This window comes from Sarcophilus harrisii, chromosome 1 (genome assembly GCF_902635505.1).
Source record: "Sarcophilus harrisii chromosome 1, mSarHar1.11, whole genome shotgun sequence".
NCBI classification, from domain to species: Eukaryota; Metazoa; Chordata; class Mammalia; order Dasyuromorphia; family Dasyuridae; genus Sarcophilus; species Sarcophilus harrisii.
This window is the reverse complement of record NC_045426.1, coordinates 560,395,223-560,417,273: the sequence shown is the minus strand read 5'-3', so window position 1 is coordinate 560,417,273 and position 22,051 is coordinate 560,395,223. Positions and strand designations below refer to the sequence as shown.

General features: G+C 32.4%; 1 protein-coding gene across 6 annotated transcripts in view; it reads left to right on the top strand.

Moving 5' to 3' along the window:
- Positions 1-22,051, top strand: part of PRPF4B (pre-mRNA processing factor 4B) — a 42,490-nt gene that overhangs the window by 19,768 nt on the left and 671 nt on the right. The window contains exons 4-16 of one of the 6 annotated variants that reach the window (XM_031946919.1): positions 1,335-1,490; positions 4,878-4,959; positions 6,602-6,812; positions 7,878-7,951; positions 9,326-9,416; positions 9,964-10,111; positions 11,373-11,510; positions 13,948-14,101; positions 17,490-17,604; positions 18,262-18,413; positions 19,834-19,920; positions 21,207-21,485; positions 21,827-21,961. In XM_031946919.1, the coding sequence (XP_031802779.1) occupies positions 1,335-1,490; positions 4,878-4,959; positions 6,602-6,812; positions 7,878-7,951; positions 9,326-9,416; positions 9,964-10,111; positions 11,373-11,510; positions 13,948-14,101; positions 17,490-17,604; positions 18,262-18,413; positions 19,834-19,920; positions 21,207-21,410 (1,612 nt within the window). In that variant the 3' untranslated portion in view covers positions 21,411-21,485; positions 21,827-21,961. Of the gene's footprint in view, positions 1-1,334; positions 1,491-4,877; positions 4,960-6,601; positions 6,813-7,877; positions 7,952-9,325; positions 9,417-9,963; positions 10,112-11,372; positions 11,511-13,947; positions 14,102-16,792; positions 16,917-17,489; positions 17,605-17,699; positions 18,235-18,261; positions 18,414-19,833; positions 19,921-21,206; positions 21,962-22,051 lie in introns of those variants that run through there. The other 5 variants (XM_031946920.1, XM_031946921.1, XM_031946922.1 and 2 more) reach the window with 5 other exon arrangements.

Here is a 22,051-nt window from a genome sequence, read left to right as displayed (position 1 = left end):
GTAGAATGCTACTTCTGGAGTCAGGAAAATCTCAGATCAAATTTGACTTCATACATTTACTGAGATGTGTGACCTTGGGCAAAACACTTAACTTCCCCAGGCTTTAGTTTTTTCTTCTGCAAATTATAGATAATAATAGTACCAACTTCCTAGAGTTGTTGAGTATTAAAAAAAATAAGTACTTTATGATGCGCTCTCAGGAGCATCTAGACTGTCTAAGGATGATTAGAGCAGAGTAAGTCAAAACTCTCTAGCCCATCAGTATTGGAATCATGAATAGCTCCTGAACTTTTTCCAGGTAAGATAAGGAAACCTAGTCTTGAAAAAGTTAAGTAAAATTAATCCATTACACACTTGTGCTGTAAAACATGATTGATTAAAAACTTAAATGGTTTTCCTTCATTTGCTATGTTTTATGAGTTTATTCAGAAACAAAAACTTGTAAGGTATGTTATTGAGTCCTATAACTAGATACTCACTCTTGAGGCAGTCTGTGTCTCACCTTCGTCAAATCATTTTACCTTTTTAAGTCTTAGTCTTTTTATCTCTCAGGGGACCAGTAACTTTGCTTCCAATGTTGAAGTTCAAATGAAATTTTATATATATATATATATCCTTATGAACTTTTTTAAAATGGCATTTTATTTTTCCAAATACATGCAAAGATAGTTTTCAACATTCACCTTTGCAAAAAAACTTTGTGTTCCAAATTTTTCTCCCTCTCCCCCCTCCCCAAGACAGCAAGTTATTTGATATAGGTTAAATGTATGCAATTTTTCTAAAGATTTCCATATTTGTCAATTCTTTTAAAGATATTTGCATATTTGTCATGCTGAACAAAAAAAAATTAGTTTAACAAACGGCAACAAAAACAATTGTGATCCACATTCAGCCTTCATAGTTCTCTTTCTGGATGTGGATAGCACTTTCCATTCCAAGTCTTTTGGAATTACCTTGAATCACCTCGTCGTTGAAAAGAGTCAAGTTCCTTATAGTTAATCATCATATAATCTTATTACTGTATACAATGTTCTCTTGGAAGAATTTTATGCATTTTGAAAACAGTATTTTAGTGTTAGTTTAGAATGAATTTCACAAGATTTTTAGTCATTAAAGAATCGAGGATGTAGGTAATATCCAGTATTTGTTAAATAGTTATAATATTATACAATTCAGAAGTAATAGAAAAATGTTGGGTTTCATCCTACAAAGAGTTTACTGTCAAGTTCATACACATTTGAAAGAACTAAAGATCAGAATTATAAAGTGCCACATTGTACTTATTTTCAAATGAATAAATTGCCATTATTTTCTTTAATTTTTTTCCTCAACAGAGATAGAGGTAGGCGGAGTAGATCTCGACTTCGACGGAGGTCTCGATCCCGTGGTGGTCGTAGGCGCAGAAGCAGAAGCAAAGTAAAGGAAGATAAATTTAAAGGAAGCCTTTCTGAAGGAATGAAAGTTGAACAGGAATCATCATCTGATGATAAGTAAGGGTGGAACTATACTGGAATTATCTTTTTTTTTTTTTTTTTTTTAAATCAGAATTCAAAGGAAATACTACGTGGTATACACAGATTTCTTTGCAGTCTCATTTTGGCTAGCCAAACATCTGTCAAGACCAAATCTTTTGTGGAGTTTGTGTTTTGACGGGGAGGAGGGACTTGGCTTCAAAATTAGCCTTTTAAACATTTAATGAATGAAGGTTTTTTATTTCCCTGTTAATATCAGTGTGATAGTAGGGTTTGACTTTAATTTTTTTTCTTGGTTAAGTTTCTTTTCACCTATTTCCCCTTTCACTCTCCACTATTATTATAAAGAAAAATCAAAACTTTAGTAACATACATTGTGGAGCAAAATTTCTGTTTTTATCTTGTCTCCATATATATAATCTCACTCTTTAGCCTGAGTATTCTGTCAGATGGTTGGGTAGCATTCTTCATCATCAGTTCTCAGCAGTAGAAGGCTAATCATTGCATCAATTAAAATTCATAAGTCTTTCCTTGTTTGTCTTTCTAAATCATTTTTATTATTTAAGTTGTTCTCCTGGTTCTTCTCATTTAACTTTATATCACTTCATACAGATCTTCTCTGGTTTATGTGAAAAAATCGTTGATCTTTTTTTTTGGCATAGTTGTATTCTGTTATATTCTTATACCATAATTTCTTCAGCTAATTCCCAATTGATAGTTATCTACTTAGTTCTTGTTCTTTGCTACTGCTACAAAATATATGTATGCATATGTGTGTTGTTCTTAGTGGAATCAAAGGATATGCATAATTGAGTAACTCTTGGGATATACTTCCAAATTGCTTTCTAGAAGAGCTGAATCAATTCACATTTCTAAAAATGTTGCTTTAATGTGTCTGTTTTCCCACATTTATCTTCTAACATTTGTCATTTTCTCTTCTCTCCTCCCCTAATTTGTCAGTGTGATGATATAAGATAGAACTTCCTTGTTTTAATTTGTGTTTTCTAATTATTAGTGGGCAGGGGCACTCTTTTCAGAAGCATTCTGATATGATGGCTAGAGAGAATGCCTGACTCAAGGCAACCTGTAAATTGTGTTACTCTGGGGCATTCCCATTAATTTTAAGTGCCTTGAGAAGAAACTAGCTTAGAAATTGAGGGTAAGTAGGTCACTATGCTTCTTCTGTTTTAATATCATTAGGGACACTTTTTCTTCAGCAATCTGTCTTCTATAATGATTACTTGTGAAAACAATTAATTTAAAATACCCCAGAACTTTGACACACTGAATTGAGAGGCACATATTCTTTCCCTTATGTGGGCAGCAAAGTAATCATGCTAACTAGTTTCTAAAGTTATCTTAATACACAAAGGTGCTAAATTTCTATTTTTGGGCACTTTTCTTCTGTCTTTCATCTTTATAGTCTATAAGGAAAGATTTAAATGATTATGCAGCAAAGGTGGGAAATGAGGTTTTTTGTTGTTGTTGTTTTTAAATAAAATTTGATCCAATGAAGAACGTATAGAGAAACCATTTTTTTTTTGGTACAGCTTGCTAAATCTTAAACTGGCCAACAGTAAAACCTACTACCAAGTGAACTTAATGCTGACTGACAGTTAATGTTAAAATCATTTAAAGCGACATGTTTGTATCTTTGCCATGAAACTTTTCAAGCAAGCAAAGTAAAAATTAAGCTGTAGATTAAAATGTAATACCTAAGAATCATTTCCCTAAAATGTTTATAGGATAGTAGAGTTCAGAATTGAAAGATCACATTGTCCTGACTTTTACAGGTGAATGAAATGAAGCCCAGAGAACTTAAGTGACTTTTCCCTAGGTTTCCCAGGTTGTAATTTGCAAAACAAGAATTTGGACCCATGTCTTGTTGCTCTAATTTCATTGTTTTTCCAACATTAGCCTACATAGTTTTTTCCCTCATTAGTATTTTATCTTTCCAAATACATGTAAAGATAGTTATCAACATTCATTTTTGTAAGACTTTGTGTTCCAGATTTTTCTTCTACCCTACCTATTCCTTCTTTAAGACAGCAAGCAATCCAATATAAATTAAAACAAGTGGAATCCTATTTGTCATGTTGTACAAGAAAAATTAAGACCAAAATGGAAAAACTATAAAAGAGAAAAGGCAAGCAAATAGAAAAGGCCAAAAATACTATGTTTTGATCCACATTCAGTCTCCATAATTCTCTCTGAATATGGATCGCATTTTCCATCCCAAATCTATTGGAATTATCTTGAATCATTACATTGCTGAGAAGAGCCATTTCCATCACAGTTGTATATATATTTAACAGAAAATATATATGAAACTGGCAACAAGGAATAGTAGTTTTACCCTATAGTGAATAAGAGTAAGCAACCCCAACTTCTTTCCTAAATATCTATGAACTGTTCATTTTAGGACACAAATAAAAAAAAAGAAGAGACGATTCAAAGATGGAAATCTCAAGGTTTACTTCACCTTTAAGTCTAAAGTAAACTTAAAAGAGGTCTGTTCCTTTCCTTTGGACCTCATCCTAGGTCCTTTAAACATTGTAAACCAAAAGGCCCTGTAGCCACAAAAGTCCTACAAAGCAAAATTTCCAACCTTAGCCGGAACTTGTTGACCTCTTTTAGTTTTATAGTTACCTCATTTTAATGATAAAAAAAAAAGATGCACCTTTTGTCATGAGTTCCCTCCTTTATATTCTCCATCTCATCCCCATATCGTCCTCTCAGTCATTTATCCTTTGCTTCCTTTGAAGAAAAGCTGGCTTTCTATTTTTATATCTCTTAATATCTTCCTTTATTAAAAAAAAAAACAACAACAACATTGTCTACTCTAGTTTAGAGCCTCTTTGCCTCTATCTCTTGGACTATTGAAATAGCTTTCTGAGTGGTCTACTTGAAAAGTCTATCTGCTTTTTTGTCATTTTGTCATTCATCAATTTTAAGATACAGGTGTAGCTGTCATGTCACTTTTGTTCAGAAATGTTCTGTGGACTCTTGCCTGTGGGACAAAATATAAACTCCTTATGGCATTTAAAGCCTTCTACAATCTGTCTCCAGATAATCTTTCTAGATTTATTTTTACTTTATATCAAAGCTAAGCTAGCACACTTGCATATATTTTCTTCTCCCACCAGTGAAAAGCCAAGGCCTTTGCTCTGACTTTCGATATATACACTTCCAAACTGCCATCTCTTAGAATATTTGGTTTCTTTGAAAGTTCAGGGTGGTACCTTTGGGAAATTTCTCCAAATTATGATATATTTACTTATTTGTGTATATCTCTTTTTTAGATATCTACTCCCCCCCCCCCCCAAAGAAATGTTTTTTGTTTTGTTAGACCACATTTTAAAAATAATTGATAAAGATACAGAATTATAAAATTTATTCTTTTAGCCTAGAAGACTTTGATGTTGAAGAGGAAGATGAAGAAGCCCTAATAGAGCAGAGAAGAATCCAAAGGCAAGCGATTGTTCAGGTATGTGCTTATAAATTAGTATATATAACAGTGCCCAAGTTAATTCAAGTAAATAAACATTGCCTCAACATATATGAAATTGTGACTACCCTAAAATAAAATTTCAAAATCTTTTTGATTTTGTCTGAAAATCTTTGACAAAACTAATCTAGTAGCAGCGTATGGGCAAGACTTTTAGTTGAGAAACTGACATTTTAAAGTATGTTAGGGTTAGAATTTCATTAGGTCTTTTTGTATTGTTGGGATTTTCTTTTTTCCTTTGGGATTTATATAATTCTAATCTAAGCCATCTATTTACTCTCCAAAGAATTACATAAAAAGTTGATTCTTCCCAATAAGTTATATGAGCTGAAGTTATTCTAATTTTATTTTAAGTTGTCTCCAGAAGTCTCACAGAATAAAACATGCTAGTTACCCAAAACTGATTGTTTGACAAAATGTCTGCCTACTACAGTGACATTGTTATGAAATATTTTGAAATTTAGTTACATTGAAAAATATTTTAGAAATTAGTTCAAAATAAATAAAGTATTAGTTCAAGAAGGCTTACAACCTTTGTTGTCTGAAAGTGGATTAACTTGAGAACTTTCAGGATTTTTGTCTAAATACAGTCCACACTCAGTTTAATAGGTACAAAGGCTGAAGATAGCCAGAAGTAGAGAAGAAAACAACAATGAAATTGGTAGAGGTTTCATAATAATAATAAAATTTATTTGAAGTGAAAAAGAAAAATGGGCAACTTTTAAAAGCTACATTTAAATAGTCACTTGCATGCAATAGTTCTTCTTTCTGAGAGAGCCAGTCTTTTAGAATATAGGCTATAATTAAGCCAGTCAAGCTTAAATTACTTAAATTACTGAGAAAATTGTGTGTATGTATTTCACAATTATGCTATAACCACTAAGAGTTTGATGCCTTCATTAATCACACTTTGCCAAATACTATATTGAAATAAATTTTTAATCATAGGTAGTATGAAATGGTAATCCCCTATAGCGTCTAGTGGAGTCTGGTTAATGTTGGCTCCTGGTGTGTCCTTATAAAATGTTGAAATGTCTTTTCTTGAGGTCAAGATATTCCTGTGCCTGCTGGTACATGGTGTCTAGCAGATATGACAAAGGGTATGTTGTTAAAGGGTGAGCTTTTTATAAATAATTACACAAAAGTAAAAAATAGAATTGGAAGAGGAAAGATCAGAGCCGTAATGGCAACTCAGATACCACAGGGACTATACAAACTTTATCTAGGTTAGGATCAGCTACTAATTTAAAAAGGGAGGTAGAGGGCAGGGATCGATAGTGCTGGGATTTGTGGTAGAAGAATTAGAGGGACACATTGGCAAGGGAAGAAAGAGTGATGGCACAGTGCATACAACCAGGAGTTTGATATACAATCATGAGAGAAACTTAATTTACCAGTATACTTGGTCCCATGTTTGTGATAACTGGTGTTTTTATCTGCCTTAGCCACAGCCATATCACTACAATTAATAGCAGAGACTTTTCTAAGTTCATGTAATTAATATTTACTGTCCTAATTAATTTTCTAGGTTTAGAGTTGTAAGAGAGAAAACTTAATGTTTCTTCAATAATGAGTATATATTTTACTGAAAATAACATTTTACTGAAAATTGCTATTGCAGAAGTACAAATACCTTGCTGAGGATAGCAATATGTCTATGCCATCTGAGCCAAGCAGCCCTCAGAGTAGCACTCGAACACGTTCACCCTCCCCTGATGATATTTTGGAACGGGTTGCTGCTGATGTTAAAGAATATGAAAGAGAAAATGTTGATACATTTGAGGCTTCAGTAAAAGCCAAACATAATCTTATGACAGTTGAACAAAATAATGGTAAGTAAAGTGCTTTTTAAATCATATAATCGAATTATTAATGCCATAATTTAGTCATAAGATTCATTGTAGGCCATATGGGTGGGCAAAAAAAGGTGTTGACATTTCTTGCTCTGTAAAATGTTAAGACTACATTACTCTGAATATTTTTTTAAAAGAATGTTATTGATAGTTTTATTTATATTCATCTTCTGTGTAGTGTGAACTCTCCCTTATATCAGATTTAAAAAGAGAAAAAGAAGTTAATCAGAACTCAACAACACAGTGACCAAGTCTGACAATATGCGTTCCACATACATAGATCCCTCATCTCTGCAAAAAAGAGTGAGGTGCATTTTCTCTTTCTCTGGGGCCACATTTGATCAGTGTAACTACAGTGTTTAATTTCATTTGTTATTTCCATTTCCATTGTTCTCTCTCTCTGGTGTGTGTGTGTGTGTGTGTAGAAAGAGAGATAAAATTTTCCTGTTTCTGCTTCATGTTGCATTATATTCATCTTAAGGGTTGTAATAATCATGTGCCATAATTTTTTATTCCTTTCGCTAGTCATTAGCTATCTCTTTTGTTTCCATATCTTTGCTCCCCCAAAAAAGTACTGCTATGGATATTTTGGTATATATGGGACTTTCTTTTTGTCTTTGACCTCCTTAGGGCATATATCTAGCAGTGGAATCTCTGGGTCAAAGGGTATGAACATTTTGGTCACTTCTTCTTCAATGTAATAAAAAAAACCTTTTTCTTCTATTTTGTTTATTTAGTATCCAGTATAATTATTATTAGAGAGTATAGAACTTTCAAGGGAATTAATAGGGAAAACTTGGATTATGAACATAATAGGGCTTCTTCATTAGAATTATATGAGATACATCTATAAAATGCTTAAGTAAAGGTTACATATCCTCATAAGTATTTAAAAGGATTTTAGAACTGTTATATAATGGAAATCCTTTTATTAGATAGAATGCATTTTGTATTGCCTTTAGGACAATTGCTATTGAGTTATTCTGTTTTCTTTTTATAATCTGTTTATGATAGTACAAATGATTGTTATGAATTTCCATTAAGGTTCAACTCAGAAGAAGCTGTTGGCTCCTGACATGTTCACTGAATCGGATGATATGTTTGCTGCATATTTTGATGTAGGTAATTTTAGAATTTATTTTCTAGCTTATATGTGATAGATCACCAAATGAAAATTGTGTAATAGTAATTAAAAAAAAGCACAAGTCTGGGATCTGAAAATATAGTAGAGGTTTGTAAAGCTTAGTGGTCAACATTTGAAACATAACAATCTGAAGAAACACTAAAATGGTCAACTATGTTATAAAACAGGAATACTTTACAAAAGTATCTGGTGGCAAATCAAGATAAATATGAAAAACAGCAGTGTTGTAGAATCAAAATGGAAGGGTATAAGATGTCCCAATTTGTTCAAAAAGCCCAGACAGTAAATAGCTGAATTAATCTGTCACTTAAAAAATTTTGAAAGCAATACATATTTTAAAAGTAAATTGAATGAAAATTAAATGATTTTTAGGCAACAGATGGCCCACCTATTGTTAATTTAGATGGCTTGTTGCTGGGTGACTGTGATTGAAGAGGAAAAACTTATCTTCATTTTTCTTTTTCTGTAAAGCAGATTCAGTGTGGGTCATAATACATGGGAAAGGAAATTGTTGGAACAAGGGTAATATATAATGCTACAATATACAAAGGACTTTCCATATGTTAATCTCATTCAGTTCTCACATTTTCTCTTTAAGAGAGGAAATAGAATCATTATCTCTGTTTAAAGATGAGAAAACTGAGGTACTTTGAAATTAAATGACTTAGCTGTGGCATGACATGGATTTGAATCCTAGTCTTGAGGCACCACAATAAGCGTACCTTGCATTCTGCCACACTGCTTGCTTCCCAAGAAATACTTGATCTCTGGAGTGTGAAATTTGAAATTGAGTGAATATCCTTCATATCAAATTTTTATTTACATTAACCAGAAGAGTTTTTATCCAGTACAATGTGTAGCATGTAGTAAGCATTTAATAAGCATCAATTTTCTTATTTCTTTATTTGAAGAATGTTAATAAAGTAGAACAGTCTTAGATAACTGTGGTTGCTGTTAGTTTTAACATCTGCCTATTATATATGTCTATTGAAAAAGTCTTATCAATGACACAGTACAGTTTTTTTATATAGTCCCCTTTACTGTCATTATCTGTTGTTTGCTTTTGGAGATATTGTCCCTTAGTTTAATTGTAGTATTTTACTAGGAGAAATAACCTACAGTACTAGTTTATATAGTTTATATAGTATAGTTTATATACTAGACTATATTTAGCACAAATGCCAAATTAATTTTAGCATTACTTTTAAAACTGTCAGAGAGCAAAACATCAAACTCTTATTTCTGATCTTTCTTAATAAAAATACTAAAATGGTTTTATTTGGGAAGACTTCCCTGACTTCTTTACTTATTTAGAAACGTATTAGTTCATTGTTGTTAATTCTTTCAGAGCGCTCGTCTTCGGGCTGCTGGCATTGGAAAAGATTTCAAAGAGAATCCCAACCTCAGGGATAATTGGACTGATGCCGAAGGCTATTATCGTAAGTATATATTCTTTCTTCAGAGGAGTTTGTGAGGTTTTTCCTCACTTTTGAAAGCATGTGTGTTGTGTGCTAAAAAGCATTTTTCTTAAATTCTGTGAAAATACTATTGGGTCATGTGTGGCATATCTGGTTACTACCTAAACTATGAAACAATAAACTATTAAGTAAAGCGGCCCAGAAGTATGTCACAGATTGAAGTGAATTTAAACACTTAATATAAAATTTTAAATGCATCCAAAATTATTTTCAATTATAAGAACTACCTCCAGAAGGAAAGGGCACATTCAGTATTCAGGGTCAACATTGTGACAACATTTTCATAGAATGGGCTTAAGTGGGCATATAACATCTAACTTATAAGCATGTGACCAGTGGCAGCATAGTTTTGGTTTTTACTGTTCCTTACAAAACATAGTGAATAGGAGGGATTTGTTATAATTTCTGAGCGACAATACTATTTCCTTCTGATTTATACAAAATGTTGTTTTAATTTTTTATGAGTACTCTAATACAACCAATTCTCTTTTAACATTTTGTTTTTTAGGTGTTAATATAGGTGAAGTCCTAGATAAACGTTACAATGTGTATGGCTACACAGGCCAAGGTGTCTTTAGTAATGTAGTAAGAGCCAGAGATATGGCAAGAGCAAACCAGGAAGTGGCAGTGAAAATCATCAGAAACAATGAGCTTATGTAAGTTATTTTATACATTTAAATTATGACATATCAGGAAAAATATTGAAACTTCTTATTCACCATTTAGTTTTAACTTTTGATTTAGATTTTGCTAAAAATAAAGGATTTGGCAACACAGTTAATGAAAGCCACTTTCTTTTTCTGGTTGAAGGAATTGGTTAATTTTATTAAGAATTTGGTATGTGCATGAGTCTTTGGAGTATGCAAGATAGGTTAGTTTCTGATTTCAAAGCTTACTCTGGTAAACAGAAGTAGGAAAAAGATACAAGTAATGATAATATAATCTAAGAGAATATACATCTTCATTCTAAGGTTGGATCCGATAACTTTAGTCATATCCTGAATGAAGAAACACCTTTATTACATAGAAGGCTATAGGTTTTGTTGGTATTTTACCCATTGTGCTATTATTGAAATTCAATAGTGTTGAGAAAAGGCATTGATTTAAAACTTAAGACTTTATCTGTTAATTATTAAAGTTAATGTGGTCAAGTTTGGAGGTTTCAGTTGTATTTTTTTTAAACATAATGTAACCTTTTGTGTTGTATTTTTTTAATATATGTAACCTTTCCACCAATACTGCCAATGATTGAATTAGCAATGAATTGAATTAGCTCTTTTAATATATTACCTGCTAATAACAAGCTGAGCTGTTAACAGACAGTACAAACAACATTTCAAAGAAAATAAACAACAGTGAAAAGAAAGAAAACTGGTAGCAGGAAAGACATGAGGTAAAGGAAACATAAGTAATTTAATAGAAAATTGTAATTCATTGAGATAAAAAGTAGCTAAATGAACTTCTTATTCTACTATTTTGAGTGGATATTTTAGGTAACTTTTTCTAAGAATAAATATTGTAACTGTATAATAATGTATATAAAAGTAGAAAATTGTTAGATGAATTATGAATACTAATTGATATTAAGAAGCTTGTATTCAGTTCAGAGCTGAGTAGCATAGTTATAAGAGTGGTTGTAACCGTTATTGTAGAAAAATTCTGATTTTAAAAAGATGGCATATACATTTTCCTTTATTGTTTAATAAGGTTTTTTGTTCCTTTTCATCTAATCCAACTTCTAAAAAATGTTACAAAATTATGTATTCTGTTTTTCCTGCCAAGTTTGATCTCTTAGTAATTTCTTCAAATACATTAAAATATCTGTAAGATGTAAAACACAACCAAAACAGGACAGATTTATTTTTGTTTACTAAATATGTTCCACTAAACTTATTATTGCTTATTTTTTGTTTTTAGGCAAAAAACGGGTTTAAAAGAACTGGAATTTTTGAAGAAACTTAATGATGCTGATCCCGATGACAAATTTCATTGTCTACGGCTCTTCCGACATTTTTACCATAAACAACATCTCTGCCTTGTATTTGAGCCTCTAAGGTAAAAATGTCAAAATATGTAAATTAAATAGAAATTTCTTTGTTAGCATCTTTTATTAAGCAGAACTTTTTGTTTGGTTTTATTTTTTTATTTTCCTCAGTTACATGTAAAACAACTTTTTTTTTTTTTTTTTTTTAAACATACTTATGAATGATGTTGGGAGAGAAAAACCAAGAGAAAATAAATAAGAAAAAACAGTGAACACAATATGTGTTCATTTACATTCAGTCTCCAAAGCGCGCTCTCTGTATGTGGATGGCATTTTCCATCCATATTTTATTGGGGTTGCTTTGGATCATTGAACTGCTGAGAAGAAACAAGCCTACCATAGTTGATCATTGCAGAGTCTTGCTGTTGCTGTGTACCATGTTTTCCTGGTTCTGATTGTTTCACTCAGCATCATTCAGATGCTTTCCAAACCTTTCTAAAAATCAGTCTCTTCATTTTTTATAGAACAATATTTCATTACTTCATATACTATGTGTTATTTTTTAGTGTACTGAACACTATAGCGAAATTTCCTTTCTTGATCTAAACAGTTTACATTTATGGTCAGTTTCTTTAAGAGCCCACAGTCTGATTAGGTTGTTTTTTGAAACTTAAATTATTTAGCTAACTCCTAGAAAATATTTAAACCAGAAAGAATTAAGAGCTAAAAATAAGATAGGAAAATGTCTTCTGAATCAGATTTTTAAAATGTAATTTTGTTATTTTGAAATTAATATACTTTTTCAAACGATCTATGATTCAACTGGTAAGGGTATTTACACTTTGCTTATTATTTAAATAGAATGTCCCAAAAGCTTTAGTTTAAAACATTACTAAGACTTTGGGGATGCCCTGTTTTGTATTGGTCATGTTCAGGAGAGGTAAAGCAAATATCCTTAATAATAGAACCAGAATAATTTATTTCCTGATTTAGTATTGTCTCCATTCCAGTGTTCTTTTTTAAAAAAACTTTTTTTTTTTTTTTCCTGAGGCAATTGGGGTTGAGTAACTTGCCCAGGGTTACACAGCTAGGAAATGTTAAGTGTCTGAGGTTAGATTTGAACTGGTGCTCTCTATCCACTGTGCCACCTAGCTGCCCCTAAAAAAAACACCACATTTTAATAAAATGTGTATTAATTCCCATGATTGCACTTATTTTAAGTAGTCTCATTGTACTGTAGAGCAGATGATTATAATCTTCTCTTCATTTATAAGATGACTTATCACCACTACCTCTACTACATGCTCACTCATCAAACTCGGTTTCTGCTCTGCCCTGTCTCCCTATCTTCTGGATAAAAGTCCTTTGTTAAGTCTTAGAGCTACAGAAACATAACTTCTTGCTCTTCTCCTGATGCTTTTGTCTAAGCCCATGAGCTTATTCTCATTTTACTCTTCTTCAGTGATTTGCCTACTTTCCCCACTTTGTCATTGTTCTTTGCTGGTTTGTTATCCTCTTGCCTCCATGGTTGTTTACCTTTGTTCTCTACCTTTGTGTTTCCTTGACAATCTCTTCTGATAAATTTTAGTTTTCACTTTGTGCATGTGTCTGCCAGTTATGTTTAAATAGAGCCCTAATCTTTCTCCTTTAGTTTCAGTCTGTATCATCCAGTAATTGTTGCATATGTCTATCTTGATGTCAAATCAAAGTCCAAGTCATTTTCTAAACCTGCTCCCAGTCACTCCTATTTTTCTTGATACTATCACCTTGTCTTCTTAGGTTTGAATTCTCCCCTCATTCTTCTCTCTCCTGTGTTGTCAGTTACCAAGCATTTGTTAGTCTCCCATGACCATCTTCTCTGCTTAGCCCTCCCTTGTAGAGAAAGGGTTATTAGTACTGCCTGCTTGGGCTATCATGGAACAGCAATACAATGGGTATACCTGATTCCCCCCTTCCTCTCCAGCCCATCCTTCTTATAAGCTGCTAGCATCATTATCTGTCTCTTGCCTAGATCCGAGCATGACACTTTCCTAATGAAATCCTTTCAGCAGCTCTCTAATTACTTAGAAAATGCAAACACCTTCCTCAATCAGACTTGAGTTTACTTTTCCACCTTTCCACCCTTATTTTTGTTTCTGAACAAAATGTTCCTCTATCACAACCTGCCTTCGTATAATGATGTAGGCATTCTCCTGTATCTGAAATGATTTTTTTTTTTTTTTAAACCTTTCTGATGTTGGGCAATACTTTTGACTAGGAGAGGACTTGGTAAACTGAAAGGAAGCCAATGCACATTTTTCAGAATGGAGAAAATCTAAATTTTTACAAACAAATGGTTGTTATCCCTCAAAGTCAAGCTTTTAATTATATGGAATGAAATTCATTCAAAGGAAAAATTTTCTTTTTAATCCAATATTGCCATTGTGATTTTGCAAATGCTTATTTCTAAATTTATATTTATATCACACATTTTATAACCTGCTTTTTCTCCCCTTTTGTTGTAAAAAGTATGAATTTACGGGAGGTTTTGAAAAAGTATGGAAAGGACGTTGGTCTTCATATTAAGGCTGTAAGATCCTATAGTCAGCAGTTATTCTTGGCATTAAAGCTTCTTAAAAGGTGCAATATCCTACATGCTGATATCAAGCCAGACAATATCCTGGTAAGTGAAATATACATTCAAAATATACTATATATACTTACAAAATTATTTTGATAAAAATGAATTTTCTGTTTTCAAACTACAACTAATTCTTGAACATATAATTCGATATTGTATTGAACAAAAAATAGACAATGCCTCTAAAATAATCCCTTTTTGAAAGAAAAAGGAATACTGAAAAGTAACACTGATCATAGGTTGTATTTGGGTTTTAAGCAAATCATATTTTCTAACCAATGCAAATATTCTCAAAAAGTACTTTTTTATTATTTGAAAGAATAAAAGTAAAATTTTGCTCAGCAAGAATGAATTTTCCAGAGGATTAGAAAATTAAAATTAACTTTTAAATTGTAATGAACAGATATTCTATTTGAATAATGAGATAAAAGAACAAGATGTTGGTTCCTTCCTTTTTTCTTCCTGTGTTTATGAATTTAACATAGCACTTATTGTGCCTCCTCTTGTTATAGAGATGATTATGAATTCAGAAAGTTTATGCTTCTATAAATACATCTACCTAGCAAGTTTTACTGGGAAAGCATCGTTTATAGATCCAAGGGCCTCTCTGTCTTATAAGAATCATCACAGCTCAGTGCAAAGGGTCTTATCACTAAAATCAACCATGATTCTGCAGAAGTATGATGTGGAGTTGTAAGTGGAAAGGAATAGTCATGAAGATATAATGAGGTATCTGGAATTGGCCACAGACTTCAAACACGTGACAATAGGTACCATTTAAATAGTACCTACTATAAGCCGGGCACTGTTCTGAGTGCTTTAGAATATTCTTATATGATTTTCACAAGAGTCTTGGGAGGAAGGTTATTCTCCCCATTTTATAGTTCAGAAACAGGCAAACAGCAGACAGGCGATTTGTTCAGTCACAGATAGTAAGTATTTGAAATTGGGTTTTACTCCACGTTCAGTGTTCTATCTGCTATACCACCTGACTACCTTTATTTAGGCTATATTATATTTGTTGTCTATTGTAGCTTCCCAAATTATATTTTGTGATTTTATTTTTTAAGGTAATAGATAATCCTCAATGGGTATCTCTCATATAGAACAGACAGCATCAAAATCCTTATCCATAAACCTTTTCCCATACCATAGTTGCCCTGTGTTATTTAATTCAAAATAATCTGATGAGCAAAGGCAACCTAGAAAGTTACCATTTCTTATTGTTAGTAAGTTAATATTTCCTAGAAGTATTTCTTAGCAGTTCCACTGTTGCTGGTAAGGTGATTGGTGGTAGTGGTGGTGGTTTTTCACATATGTGTTTGAAAGGGATCAGTTTCTGTGTGTGAGCAAGTCAGTTATTTAGGCTTTAGTTACCACATCTGTAAAATGAGGGGTTTGGACTACATGTCCTCTTGCAAGTCTGTTAAATCTATTAGCCAGTAAAGATTTCTTGCTGATTTTTAATTTTAGTATCAGTATCGATTAAGTTGCCTTCTGTTACTACTTGTCCTACAAATTTATTTCTCATAGAATCTTGTTCCTCAAGAAACTGGGTGGTAGCTTCCTAATTTCTACATCTATGGGGACAATTCTTACAATTTGACATGGCCCTCCCTCCCTACATTGGGCTCTCAATGCAAATTCTATGGCATACATCTTTAATTATCTACTTCACTATACTATATTGTTTTCTTGATCTCTGAGGGAAGCAGTATTTCAAAGCATACTATGTTGTGAGCAGTTTTGATTATATAAAATAAGCTGGTAGGTACCTTAATATTTATTTAGAATTGAAATTTAAAAAAAAAAACATTGCTTATATCTTAGGTCAGAGTCTTAAATAGTTCACTTATAGTTATATAATTATATAATGTTAGCTTAATAAAAAAAATTTTTTAAATATTAAGCTACATGAGAAAATGTATAAAGACTTAATATTTTTTCCTACAAAATCCTTTTATTGTGTTATGAATCTTAACAATGAAAAGTAAAAAAGAGTGCTGAAGTACTAGGAGGTTTTTAGATTAAAGAAATTTGCTTAGCCAAATTGAGTTCTGTTTTGCAGAATGTTCTTTGTGATTGTTTTGGTAGACCAGCATGAGTCCTACCTTTCAAGCTTTCATATGGGATAATGCCAAATATGGGCTTCATTTGAGGTAGTCCCCTTTGTTTATTTTCCCTTCATTACTCCCATGAAAGAAATTGAACCTTAGAGGATGAGAATTATAATAAGGCAGTGAATTCAGAAAAAGGTTTGCCATTTGGGGGAATGAGTAATAATATAAAATGTTAAACAATGGCATATGTACTTTGATTTTGGTGGTACTATGTGAACTATTCCATGTAGTACTATATAATGTATACATCATACATGTTTATTTTCAAGACGTCTTAAATCCAAGCAATTCACTGATGACAGATTGATTTGAAAATTCACTTTAGAAATTTTATTTTAAGCCATTAACATTGTCATATTATAATGTCTCCTAGAAGTTAAATAAAATTGATACTTTAAAATATCCTTTGACTTTTGATAGCTTCCAATTTCAAAAGGGTTATTTATACTTTGCCAGAAATCAGATTGATAATCTCTTAAATGAGTTTACTCTGGCATTTTTGAACAATTATTATATGCTAGTAAATTAGACATTATATTTATATGTCTTTGGGGTGGGGAAAGTAGCCTGAGTTCAAGTCCCAACTCAGAATTTGTGTGTGTCTTTTTTAAAGGGGGGAAGGGACTCTGGAATGTGAATTATCTTCACTTGTTAATCCTGATCATGCTTCTGACTCATGAATGGCAGCAGTCATGGGAGCAACTTCCAGCCTTTCTCAGCAGATGTCACTGTTACTGTGTATGTTGAAATATTTGAAAAGGGAAGAAAACAAATGACTAATATACAATTCATATTTATATTTTTAAATGTTTGCTGTTTTCTTGACTAATATATGGGGGGGAGGATGTTTTTCAAATTCCATCTTTTTCCAAGTGATTTCTATAAATTTGAATATTCCAGCACCTTTGGATGAAGAATACATTTTGACATGGTGTAATGATTCTGCCTTTGTTTTCATTGAAGTTACATCAATCATTAATTTCTTATCCATTTAATATATAGCAATTTCTAATTCAGGGAAATTTTAAAAGACATTGGCCTCTGGGTTTCTTTCTTGTATTTTAAAGTATTTAGAAAAATGGAATTAAATAACTTTGCCCAGCATATCATCATTGAAAAAAAACCTCTCTTACTAAAATGTAATCAAGTGATAAATATTTGTTTCTTTTTAGATTATTTTATAGCAGCAAATATAAACCTAGTTTAAAATGAAGTTCTATGAATGTGTCAGTTAACTTCCCAGTGTTCATTTGTCTTGTTTTGTTTTAGTTAACCATGAATCAACAACAATTTTTGATAATGTTTTACAGGTTAATGAATCGAAAACTATTCTAAAGCTTTGTGATTTTGGATCGGCTTCACATGTTGCAGATAATGACATTACACCCTATCTCGTCAGTAGATTTTATCGGGCTCCTGAAATTAGTAAGTTTCTCCAAATGTCCTTTTGCTCTGGGGCCATCACATGCTGTGGAAACAGCATATTTAATTTCTAAGTACTGTTTTCCATCGTACTTCAGCAGCTGCTCGAGCTCATTCATGAGGAAGGGAACCGTAGCAAGTTCAACCTCCTCAGTTGGAATGATGGTAGTTGTGACAGGAGTCTTGATCATGTCGGGCAAGAGTAGCAAAACAATTGTGGAAAATCCTCGACTTTAGAAGACTGCTCTTGATTATTCAAGGTCTGATTATCAAATTTGTGGATTATCTGGGACCTTTGCTTTTTCTTCTCCCTCCTGTTGGCCTGTATTCTGAATTTACTGTTCATTAGCACCTCTGCCAGAGGTGGGAATGGAAAAGGAGGTGAAAACATATTTTTGCTGGGTGTTTTTTTCTTTTTTTGTTTGTTTTTTTTTGTTTTTGGTTGTTTTTTTTTTTTTTTTAGGTTCTCTGTTAAAAAAAGATTTGGTGGGAGAGAGAAGTTCAGTCAAATTATTAAAATGAGTTTTGGGAGTTATGTCTTATTTTCCCAGGCTAATCTCAATCCCCGATTAATATGAATGAGTTGTATTTCATTATTATTACCACCACCACCTCATTGATTTTTAAATTTAGTTTTATTAAAATATCTTTCTGTTTCAGTTATAGGAAAAAGCTATGACTATGGTATAGATATGTGGTCTGTAGGCTGCACACTATATGAACTTTATACTGGAAAAATATTATTTCCTGGTAAAACCAATAATCATATGTTGAAACTTGCTATGGATCTCAAAGGAAAAATGCCAAATAAGGTAAGTTAGCAGGTGTATTCTTTGTTTCTTGAACTCTTATTTTCCTAAATGGTCTTCAATAATAATAACTTTAGCTTTTGCATGGAGAAATACCCTAAAATAGCTATCGCAGAAATATGAGTGGGGCAAGTTAAGAGGCTAAATCATATTTCTTTTCTGCTGCTCCCTTTCTCCTTCTCCCTTTTACCTTTATCTTTAAATAGTGATTTTAGTTTAATAGGAAAAGGATCAAGGATGAGATTGCTATTAATGCCAGATTAGATATATATAATCAGTATATAGGATACTTACTTCCCCACCTCTATTTTCTGTCCTTCCACTTTTTAGTTGGTGTCTGTCTGTCTGTCTTGTCTGTTTCCTTCCTCTGGATTTCTGTTGAAAAAAGATCTGACAAAGTATGTGATAGACTGTGGTCACAAGAAAAGAAAGGACTTTGACTCAGAGCTTTGAATGATTTGGGTATTAGGGAGAAAGGATAACAATTGTATTTGGAGCTGGGTAGTATGATTATTACTAATGGTAAAATACTCATGATTGGTTTCCTGTTTGTCTCTCTCTTCTCCTTTAAATTGTTATTTGTATTAACAATACAATAGGAATGTATCTAAGAAGGGTGGCAAAAAGAAGGAATTGGTGGATGTGTCTAAAAAGAACATAATACATTTAAGAGATGGGAATTGTTTAGTTTTGAAAGATAACCCCCCAAAAAGTGTTGGTAGAGAAGGAATCAGCAGAAGTTATGAAGAGGCAGAATGTGCTTTGATAAAAGTAAAAACTTCCAGAATTGGAATTGGTTGACTTGGTAAATAGTGGTTCGCTATCACAAGTCTCCAGATAACTTACTTTGCTGCTGGTGAGATAACATGGGAGTCCTATTCATGTATATGATGTATAGTTGGAACTTTGCCAGATGGAGTTTTACATTTTCTTCCAAGTTTCTATGAATAAGGTTAAAATTGTTGAATATGACAATAACTTGATTTGGAAAGATTTTAAAATGGCTTTTCCCCCATTCTTTTCTATTCTCTTCCATACGTACCTATATCTATTTTTAAGAGACTATATCTTTCTTTTTTCTGTTAGAGAATAATTTACACAGATTGAAAGCTATAATATAGGAAGATATCAAATAATATTTAAACGATTCACAACAGAAGTAGCAACACATGATTTTGGGAAGGAAACTAAGAAAAGCTAATGGGTTTTTTGTCCATTTGGTTTAGAGTATTTCTAATGATTTTTCAGAAGTCATATTAAATATCTTAGAATTTAGAACCTGAGAGATTATTAGTCCAGCTCTACCTACTCCTTGTACAGATGAATAAGCTCATAGATAAAGTAATGACAATCAGTTATTTGTAAAGGTTAAAATAGTGGGTCTTGATGATCTAATAATAGTCCAAATGTATTTTTTTTTCAGATGATAAGAAAAGGTGTGTTCAAAGATCAACACTTTGATCAAAATCTCAACTTCATGTATATAGAAGTAGATAAAGTAACAGAAAGGGTAAGTATTTTAAATGTAATATTTAATAAGCAGTATTCGTTTATAAATACTGTTACTTGTAAATGAAATTTAATGCTAGAATTTCTGATTAAAAGTAATGGGAAAATTCCATTTCTGCCACATAATGATAGTTACACTTTCATTTAATCTGATTCTATACAGAGTCATCACAGACATGATACATATGCCTAAAACAATGTGAGCTGCCTGACTTTCTAGAATAATTTTCTTTTTAACTGTAGCTTGTTGGAATCCTAGTGTCAACTCAACTTGAAACAAGGTGAAACTCAAGGGTGATGTCAGAATCCTGGTGTTAACTCAATAGAATTGATACAGTACTTATTGGTTCACACCTTAGAGTGAATCCTTACAAGGTGATAAGTTGCTAATACTGATGGAAACAATGCTTGTGTTCACACCTTTAGAGAGCTCATAAGTATCTAAGTACTCAATGGAGTTCACAGTGTAGGGCTTACTTCCCTTGAATTTCTTAGGGCCAGAGAGCACTCTGGGAGATAACCCAGAATCCCTCTCCCAAAAGTCAACTTGGAATCCTAGTGTCAACTGTAGCTCATATTATTCAACCTTTCTTGCATTTCTGATATAATTGCTGACATTTATATAGTGCTTTAAGATTTACAGAGTCCTTGACATAACATTTTTTGAGTTTCACAACAGTCCTACAAATTGATAATTATTTATATTGTTTTCATTTTACAAATGAGAAAGCTGAGGCTCAGAGAGGTCATTTGTCCATGATGATATAGCTAATGTCATAGGTATATTCTAAGTTAGTTTGAGGCTAAGAGAGGAGACTTTTATTAGATCGACTTTCCAAGCATAATTCACCAGTATTATTTACTGTTTTTATTTTTACATTTTTCTGGTCAGTGGACATAATGGAATATTCCTTTGGTTTTCTAATATTTGAAATATGCTAAATGACAGTAGAACCAGGTACTTAGGGATTACATGTATAGATGGTATACATGGTAACTGCCTTCAAGGACTATGCAAATCTAGTGGTCAATAGAATAGACATTTTAAGATAAGATTTTTTACCATTGTACATTTAAGAGCCTTAACTGTACTTGATTGAGCTTTTCAATTAGTTTTAATTGTTCATATTGCCTTTTTTAAAAAGTAATGAGAATGGATAAGCTGAAGGGCAGTAGTGTGTGGGTTGGTTTTTGTTTTGTTTTACAATTCAATTAGGAAATAGTATGCATATCAGTACGGAATTTTCTCAGTCATCTTTATGTAAATATAAATTTAACTGTTTTTAGGAGAAAGTTACTGTCATGAGCACCATTAATCCTACCAAGGACCTCTTGGCTGATTTGATTGGGTGCCAGCGACTTCCTGAAGACCAACGTAAAAAAGTGCACCAGCTAAAGGACTTGTTGGACCAGATCTTAATGTTGGACCCAGCTAAACGAATTAGCATCAACCAGGCTCTACAGCATGCCTTCATCCAGGAAAAAATTTAAATGAGATGAAGAAGCTCAAAGGGTTTGAGTAATTAAAATACAAAGACTGAAGAAATTTCACAGCAGTTTATTAATGTATATAAACTTATAAATATTTCCCCCGCAAATTGAGGAAGCATGATATATTTGAATTAACACCAAGGCTGATATTTCTTTTAGAAATGTTAGAGTAAATCTGTTTGTGTCTTATGTGAAAATTTTCACTGTAGAACTGTTTTAATTGCTGAGACTGCACACAAGTACAGTGCTAATGTAAATGGTTGCAGTTCACATCAAAAAGAAAAAAAATCTGTTATAAAATGAACAGTAATACTGGGTGGATGATTGGTTTTTTAGCAGACTTGGCTTCATTTTTGTCTTTAAAAAAAAAAAAAAAAAGGCCAGCATAAATGCTGTTTATATTCACGTTTTCCTAGGTGTGTGTGTGCAGGCCACAGCAGCATGCCCTTGGTGTAGTCAGTGCCGAAAGGGGTCTGTTCCTTCTTGAGCCTGCCTGCAGGGATGGTCTCCTCTTTTAAAGCAGGTTGTGTACAACTTTCAGTACACTGAAGGTAAGCTAAACCATCAACATCACTGGTGTTTTAAGATGTTATTTTACTGGAACAACTGGCAAATGAGGGACAGTAGCTTTGTGGCAGAAT